The sequence below is a fragment of the Vigna angularis genome, chromosome 6 (genome assembly GCF_016808095.1).
Source record: "Vigna angularis cultivar LongXiaoDou No.4 chromosome 6, ASM1680809v1, whole genome shotgun sequence".
NCBI lineage: Eukaryota > Viridiplantae > Streptophyta > Magnoliopsida > Fabales > Fabaceae > Vigna > Vigna angularis.
The window spans coordinates 28,555,347-28,570,067 of NC_068975.1; the positions used below are offsets into that span (position 1 = coordinate 28,555,347).

General features: G+C 31.5%; 1 protein-coding gene and 1 non-coding gene across 2 annotated transcripts; one reads left to right on the top strand and one right to left on the bottom strand.

The window, feature by feature from the left end:
- The first annotated feature begins 5,475 nt into the window (after positions 1 to 5,475).
- Positions 5,476 to 5,547, top strand: TRNAT-UGU (transfer RNA threonine (anticodon UGU)). The gene has a single exon. It is a non-coding gene; the product is annotated as a tRNA-Thr (tRNA).
- Positions 5,548 to 7,208: 1,661 nt separating this feature from the next.
- On the bottom strand, positions 7,209 to 14,074 carry LOC108343513 (FIP1[III]-like protein). The gene is made up of 9 exons (XM_017581838.1): positions 13,642 to 14,074; positions 13,217 to 13,425; positions 12,919 to 13,045; positions 12,604 to 12,669; positions 12,449 to 12,520; positions 11,975 to 12,073; positions 11,700 to 11,893; positions 9,611 to 11,264; positions 7,209 to 7,998 (listed from the first exon to the last, which is right to left on the bottom strand). The coding sequence occupies exons 1-9, from the start codon at positions 13,951 to 13,953 to the stop codon at positions 7,453 to 7,455; spliced, it is 3,279 nt and encodes a 1,092-aa protein (XP_017437327.1). The 5' UTR covers positions 13,954 to 14,074; the 3' UTR covers positions 7,209 to 7,452.
- Positions 14,075 to 14,721: the final 647 nt, after the last annotated feature.

The following is a 14,721-nucleotide window of genomic DNA, read 5'->3' on the forward strand; positions in this document are numbered from 1 at the left end:
CACTAATAAAAAAAATTGGACTTTCAACATCACAAGTTTTATGTCCAACATAGTAAAATTTATCATAACAAAAGTGCAGTAGCATTTTTGTAATTATTTCGTGTAATGAGACATTAAATTGTTGTAAGCAGACATCAATTAGTCTTAGAACAACGTCAATTAACATCGGTCAGTCTTAGTTTTGACATTATTTTTTAAATAGATTTCTATTGGAGGGAGATCCAACATCTAGTGTGTAAAATAAGGGAAAAAAAAAGCATGAGAGGTCACATTTCCATTGTTTCACTTCGCATAAGGCTCTTTTGCAAGTATACAATGATGACGATGAGGTTTTAAAGTTCATTACTCTATATTATTCTCATCTATGCTTGTGATGCTGGTTTTCACCAAAGTATTCATTCTAACTGATTAGTTTTTGCAAAGGTTAGTTTTTCACTGTTTCACTGCGTGTGATCCTCCATTGGAGAAAGGTGACGACGAAAACAAACACTTAAGGTCCATTGCACTCTTTTTTCACTCCATTTTACTCCCATTTATGTTTGTGGTGTTCGTTTTCTCCAAAGGATTCTACTGAATTGGTTTTCACATTAATTAAGGTAAGTTTTCTTTAAATTTGCATTGCCCTTCTTCTCTTTTATTGAATGTATGATGACATTGGTTACCCTTGTTGATTGAATGTGTACACCCTCGTATTGTCTTCGTGTAAGACCTCCTTTGTTATTGGTCTTCTTCCCTTCCATGATGGTTTTGTGCTTTTAGAATGTTTTATCTTAGTTTTAATATGAATATTATTTTTATCTTAGTTTAGGTGCATTTTAATTTATATTATGATCTATTGAGTGTTAATTATTGAATTGTATGGTTAGTTTTTTATTAGTTATATAATTAATTTTAACTTCATTATAGTTGCATGATGGACATCATCATTGTAGACTAAGGTCAAGCTTCCATGTATGGATTTATTGAACCTCATATGATTCAATCTTCTGAAAATACACTTGACCACAAACAAACTTATTTGCTCAAATGGATGTTTTTGAGTAAAAAAAGATGTATCTAGCATTCTACATTGATCATTAAGTGTTATTGAATGTAATATTTTATGAAGTATTATTAATTATTCGATTAACTATTAGTGATTCATGATATGTCTCATTACCAATTAATGGTCATCATTTCAAGACAATGCATAATTGTGTGGTTTTGTTACTTGCATAGAAAGATGAAACTTGATTTAAAATCCGTGTTACAAACTCAAGTGTTACTTTTTTTAAATAATCTACTTAGTTATGTTAATACTAACTTATGTTTTTCATGTTTTCAATTTAATTAGAGTTATGGATAAGCCAGGATATAGAAAATTCAAGTATTATAATTAAATGTTGAAATTCATTCATATTAAATTTACTAATTTTTGCATATCAATTTATGACCTTAATATGTGATTATTTTCTTTGTAAGGTTTAGTGTAACAAACAAAAATATTCATGGGAATGTGGTTATGATATCCTATCTTGGATAAAAATCAACATTCGAACCATAATTAGAGATGGTTGGACAGAGATAATATATATATATATATATATATATATATATATATATATATATATATATATATATATATATATATATATATATATATATATATATATATATATTAGAAATCATCAAACTTTAAACATTAGTATCTATACATAATGAAATTGTGTTATTTTTTTTCAATGATTCAAAATTTATCACCTATGACAAATAACACTATATATGAAGAAAATAAGATAGTAGTGTGCAGTGTATGTACTGAAACGATGGAGAAGAATAGATTAGGACATTACTTAAAAATTGTCTAGGACAAGATTTTGATTATGAAAGTTTTAGTTTGATCTTAATAGTTTTAGTTTTGATAATTTTAGTGTTAATAGTTACACTTTGTGTTAATAGCTTTATTTTTTATATATAATATGTTCTGGTAAATTTTTTAATGTCTCTTAAACAAAACTTTGGGTAAACTATAAGTATAAACAAAACTTAAAAAAAAACAGCATTTGATGTATGTTAGTGCATCACTAACAGACATTAGAGGTAGTTGACTATGGTCTAGTCTAACATTTTTTGACATTTGTTAGTGCACTAACAGATATCAAATGTTGTCCAATTTTAATATGGTTGATGTCAATTTGATGTCGGTATGTTGTGAAATTTATCATTAAGTTACATCACACTCTTACATGACCAATGTTCTTGAATGTTTGTTTTCAATTCTAAAATTAATTTGATGTTTCCGACTAAGATGTTAGAGTTTTTTCTAACATCAAAAGTTGAAAATAGCAAACTTAAAAAAATCATATTTTTGTGTTAATGAACTTATGCATATCTTTTATTCGAATGTAACGTAAATATTTTATTTTAGAACAACAGTAACAAATATAATTTAAGAGAAGCAATAGGGTTACTCTTATAAAAAACAAAAGAAATAGAGAAAGAAAAGAAGAAGAAAAATCCATGGACCAACTTTTTTATAAGTACCTCCCTCTACAATGTCAAACAAAAACAAAAATTCCATAAAAATGTTACTAACACATACCTCTTTAAGCAAAAAGAGAACATAAATTTTGCCTTCAAATGTAAAGTAAAGATGATGTACAAGTTCATGGAAGAAAAAAAAGTGTCATACTATTTTATAACATATGAAGAATGACTTAATAATCTTACATAAAAATTATAAACTAAAATTATATTTCGAATAATTATATTATTTCATTAGTAAAAATATGCTACGGTAAACAAGATTTATAGCTTATAAACCAAATTTAAAAACCCCTGTGGTAAATTGGATTTATAGCATCTATGGACTTCACAATATGCCCAAAGCTAAAAAAGAGACTTCAGAAGGAATCTAATTTGTCAAGATTTTGGGTGCCAATGTAATATTATAATTTATATTCATATACATTTTTCAATTATCTTCATTGTTGACATGCTTTATGTATTTCAGTTGGTCTGCACGAAAGATATTTGAGGTTAGGCACACTTCAGCCGTTGGGAACAAGTTCACACTGGACCTGGACACTAAAGAATGTAGCTGCAGAAAGTGGATGATCAGTGGCATCCCATGCTATCATGCAATTGCAGAATGAACTACTCAAATGTTGATCCAGAGAATTTTATACCCACTTGCTTCACAAGATCCACATATGAAGAGGCATATGCCTCCATAATTTTTCCAGTCAATGGCCACCTACTATGGGAAACTACAAATTGCAATGATGTATTACCACCAGTGATGAGGAAGTTGCCTGGGAGGCCAAAGAAAAAAAGGAGGTTGGAGGCATGGGAGCTAACTAAGGATGACTCTCAAATGTGTGTTGGTGGGCATAGGAAAAAATGTAGCATTTGTCGTCAGAGGAGGCACAACAAGAATAACTGTCCTTTACGGCCCCAGCCAGCAGCAACAACCCAGCCAGCAGAAACAACACAGCCAATGGACGAAACACAACCATCACAGCCACCTCCAAGTTTCCAAACCCCTCTACCATCACAGCCACCAAGTCCCCAAACAACCCGTCCAGCAATGTTGAGGACAAAATTAGATGTCAGAAGAAAAGATAGTTAGATGAATTGGATGTATTATGTACTCTCATTAAGAACTTCATGTGTTTACTTTCATGGTGATGTATTATGTATTGTTAGTTAGATGAATTGGATGTATTATGTACTGTCTTTATTTTGGTCACGAGATGAACTGATATTTTGATCATGTACTGGTAATATTTATGTATGCTAATGAAGGAAATTGCTTTGATGATATTTTGGTCATAACATGTACACATATTTTGGTCATAACTTGTACTTAGATTTCTTATTTATGCACAAACTGGTAATATGTTTGTTTTGTCATCATCATATACATTATTGGGTTGACCTATGTGAATATTTTTAAAGCAAATGAGGGACTGATTCGAACATTCTCCACTGAATTTAACTCATTAAAATAGTCAATGGTATGTAATACATTGCATTACTGATCTTACACCAATCAAAACACCTTCACATTGCCAACCTACTTTTTTCAACCATCCAAATACATTACATGAACGTAAACAAAACATAAAACAAACACCCAATTTCCCCATCTAACTACATCAACCTAAACAGAACCTGAATATCACAAGGTCCAGCGCAATACACATACACAAAGCTACAACTAACAACTTGATCCTTTTCTGCAAATCCTTCACTGCATTTTCCAGCTCACTTATCCTCCTCACAATTGTGCAATCTTTTTCATCAACGTTCTCTTCAGAACACCACTTGAAAAAGTTACAGGAGCTCCCAATTGAAGATCCACCATGTTATTCACCAAGTCAGGGAATCTATCAACAAATCCATCAAGTGAAGAAAACATAAACTCAGAAGGGTATACTTCAAACCTTGTAATGAGGACATCCCCAAAAATTTCTCCCAGCATTCTTCGTAGTTCTCGCGACTTTGGTTACAGCAATATCACCACAGTAACAAGTAGGGATTATCCCACCTTCCCTCCAACCACCACCATGGGACGAACGAGAAGATCCTTTGGCCCAACTTTTCGAAAACGAACAACAACCTTGGGAAGATGCCATTCCTATCTCGCCCTAAACACTTTCCTCACCTCAAAGACCAAGTTCTCTGCAACCCAAACCCTAACCCCTATTTTTTTAACCTCTCTATTTATTTTCATAAATTTAATCTCAGACAGCCACGTATTCGCCTATAATAGACACCTCGTTCTGTTTAGTCCACGCTGTCAGCTGCACCGTTAAAAAATTAACACCATGACCAAAAAGGAGTAAATTGAACAATTTTTTCACAAGTTGAGATCCTATTTAACTTTTAAAAAAAGGTAGGACGCATTTGAATATTTCTCTCTTTCAAGGGATCAAAAGAGATATTAAGCCTTATAATAAATAATAAAAGAAAAAAAAGAAAGAGAATAAAAAATGAAATGAAACTATCATGAATGTAAAAGTGGATAATAGTGATAGGTTATTTTAAAAGTTAAATTTAAATTCTTGTTATCATTTTAACTCTCTTTTTTCATACTAACATTTTCTTGCAATTTACTATTTCTACTGATTCAGTTACTGACTCATAAATTGTCTTCTATTAACTAGAATAAAAATTGAAAAATATCTATACAAAAAATCATTAAAGCGTCATAACAATTCAACATAAAAAATTATATTTTTTCAAAAAGAAATTATAATTTAATTATGCAGATATTTAAAATTTATGTTTAAGAAAATATATAGACTGATTTAGTTTATGAACAAGAAAATCATATAAATATGTGAATTACTTTATATTTAATTCAAAAAAATATTAAAAATTCAAATTGAAAGGCTTGGAGTTAAAAGTACTCTAATTTGCTGATTTGTTAACTAATTTTTTTGTTTTATGAATATAAGACTTTTCATGGAAAATCTAGAAATGGTCCTGGCCCTTATAGCTCAGTGGTAGAGCGTCAGTCTTGTAAACTGAAGGTCTGTAGTTCGATCCTGCATGAGGGCAAAATTAAATATTTTATTTTTACCTCCTTTTGTTTTTAATTTTTTTCTTGATTTTTTTATTTTATTCTTATCTTTTTTTATTTATTTTATTTTTATCATTTTCTTTTATTTTTTGTTTATTTTATTTCTATCCTTTTTTGTTTATTTCGTTTTTATGTTTTATACAAGGATCGTGAAAATTTTTGAAATTATAAAAATATGAGATTTTGATAAGTTGACTTTAATGTTGATTTTGATGTCTAAAGGTTATGGAATAATGTTAAGTTCTGTTATAAATTGTTTGAAGTTTATATAGTTGAGAAAATTTGATTGTTAAGTTGAATTTGAGTTTGAAAATCATTGTTATAAATTGTTTGAAGTTTATATAGTTGAGAAATTTTGATTGTTAAGTTAAATTTGAGTTTGAAAATCATAGAGATTTGAGTGAATTCATGAATTTGATGATAATTTAGGTTATATTTGAATATTATAAAATTATAAAGGAGATTATTTTGATTTTACTAATATTGTATTCATATATAGAAAAATATTAGGTGATAAAAGTTGAAAAAGATTTCTATAACTTAGTCTACGTGTGAAAAATAACTATGGTTGTAGATTATAAGAATTTATCCCATCAGAGTGGAATGAGTTTCTATTATCTAGTTTTGTTACGATGACAATTTAGTATAAATAGTATGACACGAATACATCTTTTAATCTAATTTAACTTATGAGTATTATGAAAGTAGAATCAAACATCAATGATGTATAATGTTAAAATATATGTATTTATACATGAAAATTTGTTAAAACAACATATTACCATATTTTGTATATTATTTATCAATATTGAAGATAGTATTTTCTACTATGTTATACAAAAAAATCAATAATAATAAATCCAAGAAGATAGAAAAAAGATATATATTGACGTTTTTATTTTTATTTTTAAGTAAAATAAATATAATATAATAAAGAGGGAATATTATTTTGAAAAATTAATGAGAATGAAAGTTTATTTTAAAAAACTTTATAAATGTTTATGTAAATATTATTAAAATATATGTTTACATTATTTTGGTTATTAGTATTGTAACTATATTAATAAAAAAATTCTCCTTTTTATACATCCATTTTTTATCACTTTATTTGTTAAATAATTATTTTTAAAATTCAAATAACTGCTAGCTATAAAAAGAACCATTTACACAATAAAAATTTACTAATAATAAAATTATAAAAATTATTTCTTCTCATAATTACTTTTTTATAAAAAATATTTTATAATATTATATATCCTTTCTTACACAATTTTACTTTTTATGTAATTACTTTTTGAAATCAACCAATACTCGTAATAATAAAAAAACTAGTTGTACAATAAAAGAATTATCTATAGTAAAATTATAAACACTTTAATTTTATAATTACCTTTTTATAAAAATCATTTAATAACATTTTTATATCAATTAATATTATACTAATATTTTTTTCAGGAATAAGTAAGCATGTATGTGTTTTCACTGTGATAAATTATGTAATTAAAATAGAAACGACATAATACTTGTAATGCAGATAGTTTTGACGGAATTAATTCACAACCCTTTATTTGAACTTCTAAGTGTTTTTTTATACGAGAACTTAATACGATCTGATGTCTACATGGTGAAAACAGAGACATCCAAAAATAGTATTCAATAGTGAATATCAGTTATTTATCATCTTCCTACTAAATAGTTCTCAATAAATCCGCCAAAACTGTTAATTATGCTTTATTCTAACAAGTGAAATGAAAACAACATCTATAATCTGTCAAATTTGCCAATGACAAAGTATGATTTTTATCAAAACTGGATTATCCAAGACCACCCTGATAGTTGCTGTCGTTTATAGATCTTAAACAAACTCTGGCCCTCGATTCAAACTAATTACCGACCCAACGCCTCTTTCGAACTGGCCTATGTTGCTTGATTTCACATGTATCAACAATGGAAGAATCAATGGTGAGCTTCAAATTCTCTTCTGCTTCCTTTTTCATTGGGATGGGTTGCTTAAAGCGCTCCCTACGTTTCTCCATCTTGGCTAAGGAATCGAGAATCCTTTGACGGTCAAATCCACCAATACATTGTTCAGAACTACCTTCGTTTTGTGACATTCTCTTCACACTGTCAGTCAAGGCTGGCCCTTTAGAAGCATCTCTTCTGGATGTAGAAGGCTTCTCAAATGATGATTTACATTTTTTTGTTACAATCTGACCTTCTTCGATATCCGAGCTTTCTTTCTGTTCTTGAAGGTTCTGGACCAATTTCTTGCTTCCGAGGTTTCTCTCGTATTTAGAGGCATCAAATTTGCTGGCCCTCTCATTAGATTCATCAAAACCCACTGAATCTCTCATCCGTTTCTTGGCAATACACTGGTTGACATTTTCAAGCCTACCATTGGACAAGACTCTGGAACTTCTCACTTGAGACTGTCAAAAAGTTGCAATCAAACCAAAAAAACAGGAAAATATCAATACATATATAACAAGAAACATTTACACGGATATATGCAGAACATCGCATCAAATGGAAGAGTGAGGTGCGACAAAACAGGGGTACAAAATATAAACAAACAAACTAACAGAATGATTATTAGCAGTAACAATCAAAGCATTAAAATGAAAACAGGTTAAAAGTATTAGACACCGTTCGGGCTTCATTGTGAAGTCAACATGAAAAAAATTACAACACAATAGTCATTGAAGTTGTGTATCTGCAAACTCGTGTTAAATACAAATCGAATTGAGCATACACACTAACGTTTATTGACAAGTCTACTCATGGGATTAAGATAAACTAAGCATGAACATCAGGTTTATCACAAATTGAATATGGTAGAGTGGCCCATTTTTCATCACACATCAACAACAAATACACTTTCATGCTGCCAATCATCCTCTTTGGAAATTATTTTAAAAGAACTAAAACTTCAGTTTAAGAAAAGCCCACACTACAAAAGTCAGAAACCTTACAGTATACATATCTTAAACATGTGGTAGGCAGACAGGGCATTCAGCAGAGAAAGGTAAAATACCTGAAAATGCACATTCTGATTGTCCAAAATACATTTCTACATAAAAACCAATCCAGGCTTTTTAAAGTGATAAAATAATACAACTATTTAGCAGATACATGCATTTATAGAATTGAGTATACAATGCAAACTTGACTAAAGTTGGGAAGAAAAAGAGACAGCCTTGCCCAATTCTCTTCCCAGACTGCGTTTATAGGTGATCAAAGACTAAACAACATACTATGCCCATTGAGATCAAGGGGTAAATTGTAGTCTACCAATAATAGATACAGATTTGTGACGTACATATAACAGAAAGAGATATTCAAATCAAAATAAATGTGCCAGAAATGTGTGCTATCTAATGTGGAAGATTCAATCAATTAAAATCTAAACATAAAGAAAACACATACCATAAGCACAACAATTATCTCAAGCCATGAAATCTATGGATGTGACTGTGATAAGGATGATCATTAGCCACGTTTGATTGCACCAAGTTAATCACCAAAACCCCTTACCATATTATGTCACATTCCAAGCACAGATCATGTACTAGTTTCACAAATGCAGATGGTTTAGAAGAAAAATAGAAAGTGACAGAAATTTTATCTATTATGAGCAATATCCAAAGCCTTATCCTATACTAACAAAGTTGCAAACACTATATCACTGCCGTATATACAATATAACTTGACAATATGAAATTAATGTTAAGATTTCAAGGAACTGCACAGATTTGTTTTAGATGCTTGATCCGAGATCCTCAAGATTTAGCATTTTTCCTTGATATTTTGCTGAAACTCAAAAACAACATCACGATCTGGCATTGGTCCAAACTTAAAAATCTTTTGAAGAAAAATAAAAGTTGACAAAAAAGATAAAACATAATTGATGTTTAGGAGTGAGCTAGTACAATTAAACTTACATGAGTAAAAAGCTACCAAAAATATAAGGCGCAACATGTTTGGTAACTCATTAATAAACACAGAAGTACAGATTCTTGACCATATTTTCCCCATCTTTACCTTTCCTTCCCTATCAATCAAGTCAGCTGATTTCCTGCATCTCAGCACTGCTTGTCCACCCTTACTTCTGTACATAGTCTTAGAGCTAGCTTTAAAATATTTCTCAGTATCACGTTTCGGAACATTTACCCAATGCCGTTGCAATGGCATATCATCACTCTGCACCTTAGCACAGAGAGTTGTTTCATGATGCCTATAAATAATTTCATCCTCAGTCCAGTCCAGGAACTTAGATGGGGACCTGTAAAACTGATACTCTTCTACAGGATAAATTTCATCTTTTACAGTTTCGGTATAATCACTTGACCAGTAACTGCCTCTGCTGTCCCTATCATGCTTATCTCTTCCATAATCCCCGAAGTTTTCATTCACTCTTGCACCATATGCATAAATTTTCATTGAATCTGTATAAGATTGTTTATGATACTTAAGATTTGAAGTCTGGCAATGTGCATATTTTGGATAATTATCTTCCATTGTCCCAGAACATGAGTTATTCAAAAGTAAACGGGAGCTGTCACAGTGTCTTCCCCTTCGGACAGATCTTTTCCAATCTCTACCAATTTGTTGAAATTTCTCTTCACAATTAATATATGAAGATTCCATTTCTCTCTCAGCAGCAGAAGTGGCCATCCTATAGCTCCTGTTTACAAACTCAAACTCACGTTCATCAAAACCATCAATGCATTTACTGTCGATAAAATGGGATCTTCCATCCATTCTTTTCCTTTGATTATGCCTTTCCTTATCAAGAAAAGATGAATGTTTTGGAAGAAACTGCCTAGGCTCCCTATAAGAGCAAGGACTCAGGTCATAAGCAGAGGACCCAAAACCAGGATGATACCAATCTCTATCTCTGTCCTCATTATCTGCAAAGCAATAACCTGGTTCAGAAATATAGTCCCCTACATCCCCATTTTTCCTGTCATATCGGTTAGTATTCTCCCTAAAGCTTCCTCGATCTTCATGATAATATTTAGTGCACCTTGTAACCAACTCATCAACAACCTTTTCATCGCCATAATAGTAGGATTGTTTTGTTTGTCTATTATATGAAACATCTCTTTTTCTTTGACTTCCAAAAGTTTGCCGTTGGTCTTTTTGTCTGCCATAGTCAACAAATCGATGAGCCAATGGAGACAGATCCCTCTTATTGGACTTGAGGATGGAAAAAACATCATTACCATTTTCAGTGTGCTCGTTCTTATCATAACCAGACTCATATCCTTCCCTTTGGTGCCTCCATTCTTTTCTGAATAGACCTCTAGTTCTTGAATTATAAGCTATGTTTACTGTTTTTTCATTGACACTGTTGTTTTTTGAGTTCTTCCAATTAAGTGGGGAAGATTTCTTCATGTCAGTAACACAATTCAATGTTTTCCTTTTTATAGGGCTAATTGGGCTTGTATCATTATCAAGATGAACACTGTTTTCTGTTGGCTCAGAATCACTATCACTATAGGAAGTCAGGCTACGCTCTTGATCTCCCAGTGACAGTTCTGACTCAATCCAATGTGGATAAGAACTACATGGTTCGATGCCACCACCTTCATCTGTCTTTATTTCCCCCTCTGGCACTTCTGCAGTATCTTCAGAAAGTTGATTGGGTTGATCTCGATGCTCATCTCCATTTACACCAATTATCGTTCCAGTTCTGTGAAATGCATAGTCCAGATATAAGTTGTAAAGCGACTTCAAGAAAACATGGAAGTCATTTACAATAACTAATCAAAGGAAACAATGAATGCTGACAACTACACACAAGGGAATATTTTATTTTAAAATAAAAATTAGATGCAGTTAGAGTACATTGTTATGCAGTATGCTTTTTGTCCTATAAGATTTCACAGTCAGTCATCACAAAAAGTTGAGGAGAGAAGTTTGTATATTTGGCAAATAAAAAACCATTTACATATCTATATTACTTTATATTTTAGCATTGAACTTGAATTTGACTAATTTATCCATACTTCTAATATGAAATATACAAGAAGGCGACCAAGCTTCAATGATGTTCAAACAGATCTAAAATAATAAACAACAAAATATATTATATAGAAAGGAATCAGATAGACACAGTGTATCTGACCTTTTCAGAACAGAAGAGTCCTCAGCTTTTATTACATCTTCCAATTGATCTTCAGACACCACTTCATCCCGTTCATTGGAAGAATCAAGAATATTTCTCATATTGGCTGCCATAGATTCTCCTTCTAATGATGCATCCATTACAGTGCTATTGCCAGAACCAGAACAATCATCAGAGGGTTCAAGCAGCTTTATCTGCCCAGAACCAACAGTAATTACTACAAAGACATAAGCAGCTACAGCACAAACATTTTAGTAAACAGACTGAATGCACACCTCTATAACATTAAAATCCCTATTGCGTGGTCGCCTTACATCTATGGATGGTTGTCGTTCAACCATGCTGTCCTCAACCTGAATTGCTCTGCCTTTCGGCTGAATTATCAAATATCAGTCATCAAACATTAACTTGGTATCAATATCCAAGTTCATAATTGGAAGTAACAAGTAATAATTTAACTTGAAGAAACTCACAAACAACCAAAAGCTATAAAATTATAAGGAAAAGATGGAAGGGGAGGAGTGGAACTCTGGTTGTTACTCTTAATGTGAGTGGAGCTCTGATTGTTACTCTTAATGTGGGGCGAGATGTGTTACAAATTATTAACAATATGCTATTAACTAAGGTCAAGGACTAACCTAGTGCAATTAATACAAATGCATCCCAATAATACCGTAAATAAACATGACTCTGAACACTTTAATATTCCTAGTCTTGTAACTAGAGCTAACAGATGAATAGCTGCTTACCAATTCACAATCTGATGAAGGAAAAAGTACACTCCCTAACACAGCTTGATCACTTTGCTCTCTTACGGCTTCCTGAAATACTTATACCGGGTCAGCAAGATCACTCGAGAATTCTCCACAAGTAACCCAACTACTTAATTGTTTACGTTAAACACCTGATTCCATTTAGCAGAGCTATCAACTGAAATACAAGTTTGCAAGGATGTTCTCCAAAGTTGCTTCTGTACAGAGTGTAAAACTCTAATCAGTTAAGTTTCTCCTATGTCTAATAAAACCAAATGCTGATTAATTCACCATTATACCATTAAACAGACAACATAGTGCGTAATAAAAAAAACGGTAGCAGAAATTCTAATAAAGGTACAAGGGAAATGGATAAATAAATTGTGAGCATCTAAACAGAGAAACCAAGAGACAAGCGTCACGTAATAGCTAAAACTGAGATCTCTTGGAAATAATAATATACCCACCAATGAAGCACAGTATAGTTTCCAAGTGCTCTCATTAAAACCAAAGTTAAAGTAATTTGTTATGTCAACTCCAGGAACATTCCATGGCTTCTCCATAAATGTATCAATGTTTACATCAAATATGCCCCTGCAATAGAGGGGGGAAATCACAGTAAATAATAGGTTACACAAATGCTAGCTAGAAAAAAATAACATGTAAAAAAAATCATGACCGCTTACTCACACCCCAATTAGTTTATCAAAGCAACAAAATTCAATAAGTTCTGTTTGAACTGCGTATAAAAATACACACACTGACCAATACCAAGGAAGAACCGATCCATATCCACATTGTACAGCCACATGATTTGCTGCAAGGCACACTCGAGAGGAGCTCAACGCAAGGTTCTGGATGCAGGCATCACCATTCCTCCTCCCTTTATTCAAGGATGAAATGTAGGAAGACATCCCCATTGCCGCATTGGCCGTCATAATATTAACAAACGCCAATCCTCGACTCCTACCACTCTACAGAAATGAACCAAAGTTCACCATGAACAACACAACTTCAACAATTTTAAACACCAAAGGAAAGTAACGAAAACATCACGCCATTCATGAACTCAATCTATCTTATATTCATTACTGTGTCCGCAAATAATAGCAACATGAATCCAAATTCATATTATCTAAAAAACTAAACAACAGAGAAAAGAGGATAAGTGGTAGAATCACGTAACAGACCTTATTAGCATACAATCTGGAGCCATTATCATCACCATCATCGCCATATCCACCGTCATCGTCACAACCAACAACTCCGACAGGAGAATCCTCGTCATTCAGCACGATTTTCAAATCGTCGTCGCTGTCACTGGCAGCAGCAGAGTCATCATTCACTTTGTCGTCGCTCTTGTCCTCATCCAGGTTGAAAATGTTACTGTTCACATCCAGTTTTTCTTCTTCCTCTTCGTCTTGTTCTTCGGCGGTGGCATTGAGAACTTCAATGTCGGCGTAGAGTTCGCCGAAATCATCATCATGGTGGAACTCTTCCATTTTCAGTGACTGCTTCACAGCCACCTAAACCCCGATAAAGCTTTAAATATCCTCACTTTCTTTTGGAAGTATAACCCTTCTTAACTAAAACATATTTTTTTGACAAAACCCTTGCACAGTCTTAAACCCTAAACATTCTAAACAGACTACAGTGAGAGTTAATTATTAATGTAATATAAAAATATTCAAACATTTTATTTTCTCTTTTTTTCTATACTTGTTTTTCTATGTTGTATAAAAAAATGTACAAGATTATGGTGAATGTATAATTTCTTAAATGATTGTTTAGGCGTAACTTTTTTATTTTCTCTTTGGAGGAAGAAATACTTTTTTTCGTTTTGTCTGCTGAGTTTTTTTTCTTATCTCTGTACAAGTATTTTGAAAACAAAAAGAAAGAAAAAAAACTGATTTATTGAAATCGAACAGAAAATTACTTCATATCTTCGTACGGTGACTTAAGAAAATAACATATAATTAACCTTCATCTTGTTGTATATGGTCAATTTTAAAATATATATATATATATATAGGATTTTTAGGTTAATTAATAAATATTGATATTTTAATAATTTAAGCAAATGAGGATAAAGATAAAAATAAGTATTAAGACATATACAAAGACACAAATAAGACGAATAGATATTCATAATTTTACCAACATATTGATATTTGTCATTTTTTTAATAAATTTTCATTACATATACAATAATAATCGTGTGACATAATGAAAGAAGAACCATTAATTCTTTGAAATATGTTAATTGACAA

Bases quoted from the DNA above. Each gene is read 5' to 3' on its own strand.
- LOC108343513 (XM_017581838.1), bottom strand. From the start codon at position 13,953: ATGGAAGAGTTCCACCATGATGATGATTTCGGCGAACTCTACGCCGAC. The intron at 12,074-12,448 runs GTAAGCAGCTAT...TTGATAATTCAG, and splicing joins CTTCATCAGATTGTGAATTG to CCGAAAGGCAGAGCAATTCA. The intron at 11,265-11,699 runs GTCAGATACACT...TGCATTTCACAG, and splicing joins GACTCTTCTGTTCTGAAAAG to AACTGGAACGATAATTGGTG.